Raw genomic sequence first — 12484 nt, forward strand, 5'->3', positions numbered from 1 at the left:
TTTTTGAGTTTGGACAAGGTATTGTTGAGCGAAGTAAGGAGAATTCACGTCGAGAATGTTTTTGTAATCGTCTCTGAGGTCTCATGATTGTCTCTTTCTATCGCGATGGTTTGACGAGACAAGAGGGAGAAGAAGGAGAGCGTCGTAGCTAGCTTACATGAATTAGTTGGTTACTGGAGCTAGCATACTTCCTTACCAGTCAAACGACAGCTCTAATTTCTCAGTTACGAACAAATGAATTTAGCTTAGCCAGTAGCTGTTAAGTTGAATTTTATTACACATGGATTTAAGTTCGGTTAACCGTTCGCCGAAAGAAGAAGGGGAGCTTGAAGACGGGGAGATTTGCGATGATGAAACAGAGGAAAATGTGCTTATGCCGCTGGGGGATGGTAGGCCCAGCAGCATTTCTCAACGGACACAGAAGCCACCAAACGTCAAACATCCGCACAATATGCTGCCACTTATGGCGCACCCGACGCCAGATTTCCGCATGTTAATGCCCTACAGCCTCGGACCTCGTCTACGCGGGCCCTTTCCGCCGAGCCACAGGCAGCAGTGTGGGCCTAGCGGGCCCGATCGACCCCCTCCTCCACCACCACCGGGACTCGGCCCTCACGGAGAGCCGAGCCCACGATCCAACTTCTGGGAGCGAAGTCACAGCGCCCTGGGAAGATTTAGGCACCGGACCGTACCGAACGGAGTACGCGGGGACTGGAACAGAGGCGGCTGGGGAGAGAGTAACATTAGACCTCCCCCTGGTCGTTATGGGCCCGGAGAGAGTCACGGCAACAAGAAGGACTCTCCCACGAGAAAACGTATCCTTTTCTTAATCATGGTGTTATTGTTGTAATTCAATAATTTGCCACCACTTCAGATAATGTTGCTATTAATTTTTTTTTTTTTCAGCCTAGTGACCCAGTGACCGACCTTACAGTCTGCAGACTGACCAGCAAATAACCGCGACACTGCTTGCCTTTTCAGAAACATTAAAAAAGTTACCTAAGATAATACTGAACACTATTGTTACACAATGATTGAGGTGAGGTAAGGTTATGGTTTAGAGTTATGATTATTGTTTTGAGACAACGGCCATTTACACACAAAAACACCACTTAGCTAATTATAATATTTAGTCCGATTTTAGGCGTATTCATCCAACCAACGTGGTAGTTTTCCCAAGAAATGAAAGTGAAGCTTCCTATTTACTTGAATCCCATGCTATTTTCAGCCTCTTTGTATCGCCTTGATCAAAGCCCCGCATTGTACATCCCATATCATTTATCTGAACTAGTCCAAACCCAGTTCTTGTGCTTCCATTTTCTTAACTCTTCCTTCAGAAAAACAATCCGGCAGGAACCAAGCAAGAAAACCAGCACACAGTGTTGCCAAACCAGAAAATGGTGTTGATGAGACCTTCGAGGACTTGCTCTCAAAGTATAAGCAGATTCAGCTCGAGCTGGAATGCATTCGAAAAGAGGAAACCATGGCTCTGGAACCCAAAGGGTCCCCAGCAAGAGAGGAGGCACCATCCAATGCTGCCAGTATTACTGAAGCCAAACCAGTACCTGAAATAGCCAGTATTCAGAGTCCAGCTGCCACAGAGGATGTCCCAGGTCCAGAGAAGACAGAGAAAAAAGTGTTCCAGGCCTTCAACATCAAACCTCTACGTCAGAAACTTCTGACGCCTGCAGAGTTGGATGCATTCAAGAGCAAGCAGCCTGAGCAGCAGGATAAGGAGGATGATGGTGAAAAAGAGGGTAAGTTGGGCTAAACCCCAAAGGTAAATTCAAAGGACTGTGTGAAAGATGCTGTTGACCCAGCAACTGACACTCTTAAAGGTTTGTTATATATTGCTATGGGGAGAATGAACCATTTCAGATTAGAGGCCATACTGGCAGGACAAATTCAGTCAGGTTCCTACCGAGAATAGACCTGTTGCTTAAAATGATGCAGCAGCCAAAAATTCAGCATCATGGTGTTTTGTCATTTCCAATTAGCATATCACATATTAGGCTCTACTGTGTTGCATGAAATCATATTTGGCCATGACCCATCAACAACACATGAATTAAGACAGACATTTACATATGAATTAATTTACCATGTTGTCTTTTTAGGAGATGAAGGAACAACGCAACAAGAGGGAGTAAAGGCAGAGGACAAAACTGCCAAAGAGGGAGATGAAATTGCGTGTGCGTGCTGCAATCAGGAAACTGAGAAAGGAGAGAAGGGGAAAACAAAGAAGTCTTGTGGCTGCCAGTGCCACAGTGAATCATCTGCTTCCAGTGAGGACTCCACCTCCCCTGACAAAGTATGTCTAAAGTGACATGTCTTTTGGGTGTGTTGTAACATGGCCATATTGGCAAAAAATAAAGTAATACTAATGCATGTAATTATGAGACAGGTAGCAACAACCATGCCTTCAGACTGAAAAAAGAGGGATTTCTTCAGTGACATTTCACAACAGGAAGTTTCAAGCCTTTGATCTGACGGGGTTATCTTCAAGCGGGGTTGATACTGCTCAGAAAGCCGCCAGCCCTGCTCTTCTGGCTGCCATGACAGATCTTGTCTACTCTGCAGCCAGATGTTAATATTTCAGAAGATTTCAGAATCCTCTTGGCATAGTAGCAGAACCAGAACATGCCAATATGGATTAGAACAGGAAAAAATTGTTTAGTTATTGGCTAAACACATGATAACATTGCCACCGGTCCCAAAAAGTTCAGCGTCTTTATACTTTTCTGTTAGTCAAAACCAACAACACTCCAGCAGTGATAAATGCATTGTAATCAAATGGATGCCTCTCACTGAAAAACGGTCAAAAATAGATACTGACTGTGGGCCATGATGGGTCAGTGCGCTCATAGCCTTAGACACACACACACAACCCTATATACTAGCTCATATCTCGTGTATGATCAGTGGGGTTGATTTAGTATTTGTCATATTTGGATGTTTGGGTCATGTTTCCTTGCTAATATATTGCAAAATACAGCTTGCACAGTACACAGGGGAAACAGTATCTGGGACACCGTGTTTTACATGCTTCAGTATTCTGGATAATCTCTGAGTTCATCAGGGATCTTATGCAGGTGTCTCATTCAGATTCCTCATAACCGAGACATCGTTTCTACTATATAGACATCTATATTTCTATGCTCTACATTATATATAATTTATATTTCTAGAACATAGAAAATTGCAACTGTGGGTTTGAATTCTCTGTAATAATCCCTGATGTGAACTTCAACCTGTTTGATTTGTCAACCAGGGACTTAAGTTACCTAGACTATTTGCTACACCACTCTGTATTGCATCCTTTTTCAAAAGGTAGCTATCACAGTTTGGAAAGAACCTCCAGATACTGACAGTCCACTGGTTTGGTAGCTAAAATTACATCTCCAGCAACCAACTCAGTTTGAGCCTATTCAGACGTGACAAGTCATGCAGTGCTCCACAGGTCCGCTAGATGGTAACTGTTTCAAAGTTATTAAGGACCAGTTAACTACTTAATTCTGATGCCTAATATATTCTTTCATATGGCAAATGTTAGTAACTCTTTTGTAAAGGATTTTAACTCCTGAATGCTCACACACCCAGCTGGAGACGAGTGCTAAAGTTGAGGAAGAGGAGCTGTCGGAACTGCAGCTGCGTCTCCTGGCCTTGCAGTCGGCCAGCAAGAAGTGGCAACAGAAGGAGCAGCAGGTGATGAAGGAGAGCAAGAATCGGATCACCAAGGCCTCCCAGGGGAAGAACTCCAACCTGAGCTCCGGCACCACTCTGTCAAGCAGGCAGAGGGTCACAACCAGGTCTGCTTCCTCCGCTGCTGCTACTGCTGCAGAAAGGACCAGAACGAGGTCCAAACCTCTGGAGAGGGAACGGGACAGGGCAAAGGTTGGGACCAGGCCTCCAGACAGAGATAGAGAGCGTGTGAATGCCTTGGAGAGGGAAAGGCCCAAACCTAGTGGCAAGCCACCAATGGAGAGAGGCAGAACACCAGCCAAGCCTCATATGGCCAAGAAGATGATCAACCCAGGTGAGAGTGGTTCTCTTATAGGGCTGATTTGTTTGTTTGGCTGACATTTTAAGTATGAATTTGAATTACTGTAGTGTTTTAAGCATGCCCTGTTGGCGAGTTGTTGGTTAATAGGATTAGGTTAATGGTGGTTAAGAGGAATGTTGAGTGAATGTTAAGTGATAAGTATGCAGGCATGACAACAAATGTGGGTGGAGACAACAAATTATCTCCACCCACTTGATGTACTTTGAACTGCAATAACCTAGGAGTTTTTATTATTATTATTATTATTGTTGTTGTTGTTGTTGTTTAGAGGGTGTATCTGGGCGTTGATTTTGAAATGAGTATTCAAAGCCTGTAAAATGGAGTTCAGGCCAGCTATGCTTATGCCAATCACTGACCAAAATCCTCAAATTCACATCCTTTTTCATGATGTGAGGATATGCATTTTTATATTTAGAAACTTCTAATACTCTGATTTCTCCCTTCTAACAATTGTGTGAATTGTGATTGCTTACAGTACCATGTGCACATTTCTATGGCATCAGAACCTTAACCCTGGCAGGATCATTTCTACCCTTTGAGATACACAGGATCAAGGTGTCATTTCTGACTTTTGATGTTGTTTTGAGTGCAATGACCCTGCAACATTTGTGAACCCATTTCTTCTCCTGACCCCTAACAGGCTCAGCAGCCAAGCAGGCATTTAGGAAGCAGCAGTTGCGGACATGGAAGCTGCAGCAGCAACGGGAGCAGGATAAGGCACGACAACAGGAAGAGGAGGAACGCCGCAAACGTGAGGACGAAATCCGCAAGATCCGTGACCTGTCCAACCAGGATGAGCAGTACAACCGCTTCATGAAGCTGGTGGGGGGCAAGACACAGCCCCGCAGTAAAGTAAGATGGCACAGACAAATGATCCTGTCCTCATTTGCTTAAATCAGTGTAGCCAATGTTGATGAGGTTTCCTTTGTGGGATAAAAATCTGTACTGTTCCAAAGTGCAAAATATGTATAGTTTGGCAAAACCATTTACATCTTGAGTGCATCTTCATGTGTTTTTAATTGATATGAGCACCAGAGAAGAAGAGCACAGAGCACAGTCCATCATTATTTGCTTAAGTTACAGGAGCTTTGTTTTGACATAACTTTCTAGAAAGATCTGCCTGCAGGACACATGCATGAATGAGGACTTATACAGTGATTACCATAGTTATAACAATCACATGTGTTTATATTAAAACACATGTGCTTCAGTCTAGGGACCGGGAACACAGGAAATCAACGGGCAAACAAGGCCTGGACGCCTCAGGGAACCTCTACCAGTATGACAACTATGATGAGGTTGCAATGGACACAGACAGTGAGGGCTCACCAGGTGAGAAGCCGCCTTATGCTTCAGTAGTGTTTTTGTTTCTCCACAGAGAATATCGCCTAATCACTAAAGTATGCAGTTATAATTAAAAACAAACATGTAATTAAACATCTCACCTTATTTTGCAAATCAGATTTTACAAATCTGATTTGGTGTAGTCTGAACAAGGCCCTTAAGAGTGCCCTGTGCACAGCATTTGCAAGTGATCAGATTGTATTTGTGTGTCCACACATCACCAACCTATTTGTATGGGTTGCACGCTGGTGACATGTCTTTCCAACATGGAAGCATGAGAAATGCTTCCAAATGGCCAGCAGACAATTTATTTCAGCATCTGTCCACAGATGCTGTGGTGTCCTCCATACTGCTGGATTCTCCTTCTGTCATTCTGGATTTGACGTTGTCTTTATGTGACAGGAAAGACAGTTTTAAATCCAGTTTGTGCAACCAGCGTGTCAAATGTGGTTTGGATCTGATATGCAAAAATCACATTTCATGTGTGTTTTGCTGTCCAAACATTCTAAAATGAATATGTATACAATCTGGATATGCCAAAGAACAGATTTGGGCTGTCTGTCTGAACAAGGCCTTAGTTTCCTCAATTTTACCTTTTATGAATGTCTAAGGACTGAAATGTTGTATTTTCAATCAATTTTATTGCAAGTATATGGACAGTGTGCAGGAATTTTGTCTTCTTTGACACCATCCCCAAGGTTTAAATCACTGCTTCTGTGTTTTTTTTCCCCTTCCAGTCCCTTCACCAACACATAATCCCTTTGCAGCTGAAGATCCTGGCTGTATTTCTCAGATGTCTCTCTACCCAACAGACTCCCCTCAGTTTGGAATGGTATGATACACAAGCAACTATGCCTTCCCTTGATTTTGTCATGCAAACTAAGTGTTATCAATAAGATTTCGAACTAACATTCAGAAAAAAGATTACAAATAAGATTTAGAATTTAGAACTGATGGGCTTCTTACCAACCAACCAGCCAAACAACAAATAAATAAGTAAACAAAACTGGTATTATTAAACATTCATCTTGACCAACTTAAAAAATATCCTCCTTGTAAATGCAAATCTGAACATAACTGTTGATCTTAAGGATAATGCGCAGTGAGTTTTACTTTTATGCCAGTGATCATTTTTTGCAGCAGTTCTGCACTGTGCAGGCTAAGGGTAGGTGTGAAAATTTTTTTTAGTCTTAATCATACTTCTCAGTTTCACTACTTCAACAGTTGTGTGGTGTTTCAGAATAAAAGAAATAACATAACATTAATACTGATAATGCATAATACCGGCTAGGCTTTTATTTATGTCTTTTTTTTTTTTTTTTTTTAACTGTTTCAGGATTTTGCACAGCCTTTCCTGTCCCCCATATTATCTGGTGTTCCTCCCCCACCACCGCCACTTCCTCCCCCACCAGATGAAGTGGAGCAGCCTCCCAAACCGCCATTTGCGGACGAGGAAGAAGAGGAGGAGATGCTACTCAGGGAGACATGTCTCATGTCTATGGCCAACAAGAGGGTGGCTGTATCAGAGGTGTGTGTTTAGTCTATTTGAGCATTAGCCCTGGTGTGGTGTGTTAAAAGTGCACCTCCAAGGTGTGCTGATTGTCATCTAAGGTGCATCAATGTGACCTTTGTCATTTGTCACAACCATTGTGGAAAAAAACATTGTGATATTTATTTGTTTATTAGATATTTAGCTGATTTTCCTCTCCATGATGACTTTCAGTGACTGCATCAGTATAATAAGTTTGAATGCCTGTAATCACAAAAAGCAGTCAAAAATAAGACACAATAACAAAAATAAGTCAAGAGAGTAGAAAAATAAGATTAGGTCCCTAGTGGTATTAAACTATTTCGGTGACCATGTTACCACCACCACCGCGGGTGGGTGGTGGTGGGGTTTTCTTTGAAAAGTTTTATGAACATGTCTGTGTTTCCTTTTCCTGTTATCTGAGTAAGATAACAGGAAGAGGTCTGAAGTAAGATAACAGGTCTGAGTAAGATGTCTGAATGATGTCTTTCCTATATACATATACACACACACACACACACACACACATATATATATATATTTTTTTTATGTATTAAGATTTTTGAGTTGCCGGAGGTTAAGTTCATTCTCAGCAACAATACAGTCATTAACTAATGAAAATACAGTCATTAACTAATGTCCCTGGGATTGTGAGAGGGCCCATGCACAATCACCACTAATAGAAGTCATGAAAGTCTTAACATTAAGTTTCATAACACGACCTATGAATGCTTAGATTGGTCCTTTTCGCATTGCCCACTATGCAGTGCTGGTGGCTTTGAAAACTTCATGTGTGTCACCTATTATTTTTTTGTTTCATTCTCTAGGAGAAGACCTCCACAAGTGGTCCCCCCTCTCCACACCCCCAGCATGCGGTGGGTGCTCAGCAGCCATCCAGGGGCAACTTGAGCACAGTCAGCCTGAACACAGTGCCCCAGTCACGAGGCAAGAAGTTCACCAGAGGACATCATGTTCCTAGAGCTCCTCTTGTGGTAAGAAGATCTGAGCCTTATGCTAAACATAAAAGTAGCAGAATAACAAGGGTTGGAAATTAACACCAGGTAATTCTACTCTACCAGCTACTTAATAAAGATGTCCTATTGCATGCTAAAAGTAAAAAATACTAAAAGGTCGTAAAAGTTAGCTTTCAGCTCTCAGTCACGTTTCTTCTACCAGCAAGACAGAGAGCAAAAGCCAAAGCACTTTTGAATAATTATTCAAATTTTTAGTGGGTTCCAAAGATCTCTTTCACTTAGCTAATAGTTAATATGAAAAGACCCTAAATGTTGGATCATGTTTTTAATCGCTGTGAGAAATGCCTTTTTTGTTCTCAAGAGCATGATTATGCATTTTTATATTTTCATTATGCATATTCACAGCCTCTGGGCTTCATTCAGTGAATTTAAAAAAAAAATCCATTTTGTTCACTGTTCTATACTTAAATGCCTCCAGCCGGGTGGACAGACATCACTTGGATTTGGAGGTTTGACATTAAATAGGTTGAAAACCACTGCTGTAGACCACAGAGCATTGTCTTCCCTTTGGACAGTCTATGCATTTTTCTAAGCATTTGTATAGTCTTTAATATTTTACACATTATAGACCTTATTCTTAGTCGATCCACGGAGTCCCAAATCGTTCTCATTCCTTCACCGTTCATAAAACCTCAGATGAAAGCAGTGCTGAAGCAGGCGCTCAGCCATGGGCAACATGTGCCAGCAGCACACCACTTCTGATGAGGCCTTGCCTCGTCTGTGGTCCCTGAATGCTGTGTGGCTCCTCAGCATCATCCTTGGACAGCCATGGACACCAAAGCTCATATGAGAAGAATAAGTGTGGTGTTGTGGAGCTCAGTGGGTGAAAGCGTGTCTAGGGTCAGGATTTGATTCATACGGGGACCACCCATGCTAAGAATGTATGCACTTATGGTGCTGAAAGGCAGAATAAATGAAAGTGTCCACAAAATGGCTAATGTTAGGTCAACAATGGTGTAGAAGGTATTTTAAAAGAAGATGAGACAACTTAAAAATGTGTCTGGGGGGTCAGACCCAGAAAATATTTTGCCTTGTAGATCAATTTTCCTGCTTTCTGATTCATTTCTCACTGTTATAGTTCTTGTAGCAGGTTATAATGATGGCAAAGTAGTTGAATAAAAATATCTGAAAAACTTTGCCTGCACATTGACAGCTACATAATAATTTTGCACAAAGGGAGAAGAGTTAGCCGCTGCAAATATGTGGGTGCCAGTCCCCGTCTTAATTTGGCAAGGGGTTGCAAAGACAATACATAGCAAACTTGTGCCTTTTTAGGTGGATTGCTTACATTTGAAAGTCACAATGTCTCTGTTCATTTCTGTGTTAGCTTTTTGGTTTTGTTTAGCCTGCAGACAGCTCGGTTCACACATCTTGAAGAAAGATACGGGTCACCTTGTAGAAAGCTACTAAAAATTAGGACTCTGCAAAAAATTTAAATATGATTTGAAAGAATTTAAAAAAGTGTGTTGGACAAGTTGACATTTTGTAAATGTGAGTACCACATGCTCCATCCAGTTATAATAGTTCCTATGCTTATGTATGTTAATAAAATGTAATAACAACAAGTAAATAAAATATACAGAATTCATGAGACCCATCCAGTGAGCAGTGTGGCCAAAGACCAAGGAAGCAGGGGCAGAGGTGAAGAGATCCAGTTTCTAATGGCCAAAATATGATTCCAAAACAAAAGACTGCTGAAAATGGAAAAATATTCCAGTGGTTTCCTTGCTCTGGTGATTTGGTGGACATGAACAAATGGGAAAACACAATTTTTGATTCACTGTTTGAATGACACATTATGACCAAACAGCGGTATAGCGTCTGCCAGTGGAAACAGATGGGGAGAAAAAACAGCAGTGTGTTGTTAATGATTGCGCAATTTCAAACCTTGAATTCATTCTCCGAGACAATTTGGGATGACCGTTTGGAGAGAACACAAACCAAATGGTCATTTTTGGATTTGAAATCACCTTATGAGTTAGCATTGTGGAGGCTTACAGCACATGAATTTAATCTTTGTGCTTTGTGTAACGTGAAATTTCCCCACATATACTGACAACTGTGATATTCTGGATTCAACGCAGGACTTCAAGGGTTAATTAAGTCAACACAGTCTGCATGCATAGGCTCAATGTTGCTGAGTCTACATGGTCTGCATTTCCCCATGCAAAGTGCGTGGACCTGAATAAGTTGAGTCTATCGGGAATGCAGACCATGCCAATCAATCATTTTGTGAGCATTAGGTTTTAACACAAATTACAGATTGGAGCTTTAACAGAGATGAGTTGCGCTGGTCTGCTGGATGCCAGTGATCCTTCAAAGCTGTTAACTGTGATGCCGATGCTGACGCTCTCCCCTAACAATAGCTTGTCTGCTGTTCTGTGTCTCCCTCCAGCTTCCCAGACACAAGGCAGTAGTGGTGTCACTAAATGATTCAGACGACAGCGACTCTGACATGGATGCCTGCAGCTCCACGCAGACAGTGTTTGGAGGCCTGGAGTTCATGATCAAAGAAGCCAGGAGAACTGTAGAGGTGGGTTGCACTTACCAATGCTACCATGGTCATAACCTGTGGGACCCTGAACCTTCCCCCCACTGATGTAGTTTTAGCTGTTAGGTGCCACTAAGTTTCCTAACATGTTTCCTTCTTAAGTACTATGAATCCAGCAATCCATAAATGTTGTCTTTAGGCCTGAGGGCTGATAGAATATGTGATTTGACATCAGGTGTCTCATTCCAGGCAGCAAAGCCGAAAGGCGCATCAGGATCTGAGAAGGAGAACAACCCAGGTCGAACTCCAGAGGCCTTGTCTGAAGCCAAGAAGACAGAGTACCGCCTGCTCAAGGAGGAAATTGCCAAGTATGCCATACACCCCAAAAATCATTACTGTGAACAACATGTAAACTCAGTACAGATCTGAAAGATGACAAAAACCAATGGCACATTGGAGTAAGAGGGACCTGATGGCATACTCCACTGGAGAGTTTTTTCCCAAGAAAATTAATATTTAAGATCTTGCGTCTAACGTTTTTTTTTTTTTTTTTTTTTTTTAATGAGAGTATGTCAAACAAAACACTTGGTAGGTCAAGCTAGTGTCACTGCAAAATCATTCTAAGGGTAACTTTGGTTCTAAGGATTAACAATTAAAACAAAGCGAATAAACAGCTGGAGGATAGAAAATTTGAATTAAGTTCCAGTGTCACTAGTTTGCGGGTTTCCTGGCTAAGGAGTTGACTATATGATTTCAGGAGACATCTATATTTAAGTTAGGCTACACTGTAGATAGGACAGACCTAAGAATAAGTTTCTTTCCTATCTTGATAATAGAAAAGCATTTACTGTGTTGTTTGACGCAGAATGCCTGTCAGTGATGTAATTCCTTGTGGAAGTGACCCTGAATACTACTACTACTACCACTAATGAAGATGATGATTATGATGATAATGATAATCATAATAGTAATATCTTTATTTACAGCAACAAGATCCTGAACCCCTCACTGTTCACTGTTCACACATTCTAAGCTCCTATGGACGAAATGGGTGGCTAGAAAACTAAAATGTTACAATTTTCCAACCGTTTACAGCAGGGAGAAGCAGAGGCTGGTGAAAGAGCAGAGCCACAGTCCTCGGAGTGCCGCCTCGCCTGCCGTCTCAGACTCTGAGGTGGACTCAACAGCGAAAGCAACAGCAGAGCTCCAGCTCACTGAGGCAGAAGACAGGCTGACCAAACACAGGTGAGGGCTTCAACCCAAGTTAATAACATGAATATGAACACTAAATGGTTGCAAAGAAGCAGCAAATATTGTTTCTTTAAAAGGGAAACTAATATAAACATTTCCAAGGCTTGGAAATTATGGATCTCACAAATGTGAATTTCATGAAACTTTAGACTCAGTGCAGTTTCACTTGAGGATATTTACTTATCTTACAAAAGCCTAGTTCAGTCAAATCATCCAGTTGGCATAAATCCTAAATCCTATTTTTTTTTTTTTTAATTAAGGTTTGGAAAAATATGAACATGAAAAAATGAATAAACAAAATTTCAAATGTCAGATTACTACAGATGTCCTTTTGACAAATGCTTTGTTTTTATGAGTGGCTTTTTACTCTCCCTCCTCTTGGCACAAACAAGTTGTTTTCAAGACTCGGAGTACCACTGCTTTTCTATCCTTAATAGTTAATTAAATAGTTAATTATGTTCACCTGGAATCCCATGTGTACATTAATTGGCTTGGATGAAAACTCTCTCTCTGGTATAAATATACTAACCACGGCTTCTCTTCACTACAAGCAGCGACTCCCAATTGGCAGCTATGTGCCTTAAACACCAACAAGCAAAGCAGAATCAGTAGCTAGTTCAGACTACAGGAATTTATGGTAATAATTTTAAGTCTGTTTGCCTAATCAGAATCAGTGGCCAAGTACAGTGACAGGGATTTGTCCTGGTAACATTTGCATAGACACATATCACCTGTCACATAGAAACAGAGAAATTCACTGGCACACAAGCTAC

General features: G+C 41.5%; 1 protein-coding gene across 1 annotated transcript in view; it reads left to right on the forward strand.

The window, feature by feature from the left end:
* Positions 1-123: 123 nt before the first annotated feature.
* The window catches only part of zfc3h1 (zinc finger C3H1-type containing), a 30030-nt gene continuing 17669 nt past the window's right edge, over positions 124-12484 (forward strand). The window contains exons 1-12 of the mRNA XM_030053109.1: positions 124-815; positions 1338-1757; positions 2118-2311; positions 3601-4036; positions 4704-4915; positions 5275-5395; positions 6145-6239; positions 6744-6935; positions 7763-7927; positions 10365-10502; positions 10710-10828; positions 11556-11705. Coding sequence (XP_029908969.1) covers positions 281-815; positions 1338-1757; positions 2118-2311; positions 3601-4036; positions 4704-4915; positions 5275-5395; positions 6145-6239; positions 6744-6935; positions 7763-7927; positions 10365-10502; positions 10710-10828; positions 11556-11705 — 2777 coding nt within the window. The 5' untranslated portion in view covers positions 124-280. The remainder of the gene's footprint in view (positions 816-1337; positions 1758-2117; positions 2312-3600; positions 4037-4703; positions 4916-5274; positions 5396-6144; positions 6240-6743; positions 6936-7762; positions 7928-10364; positions 10503-10709; positions 10829-11555; positions 11706-12484) is intronic.

Source organism: Myripristis murdjan, chromosome 6 (genome assembly GCF_902150065.1).
Source record: "Myripristis murdjan chromosome 6, fMyrMur1.1, whole genome shotgun sequence".
NCBI classification, from domain to species: Eukaryota; Metazoa; Chordata; class Actinopteri; order Holocentriformes; family Holocentridae; genus Myripristis; species Myripristis murdjan.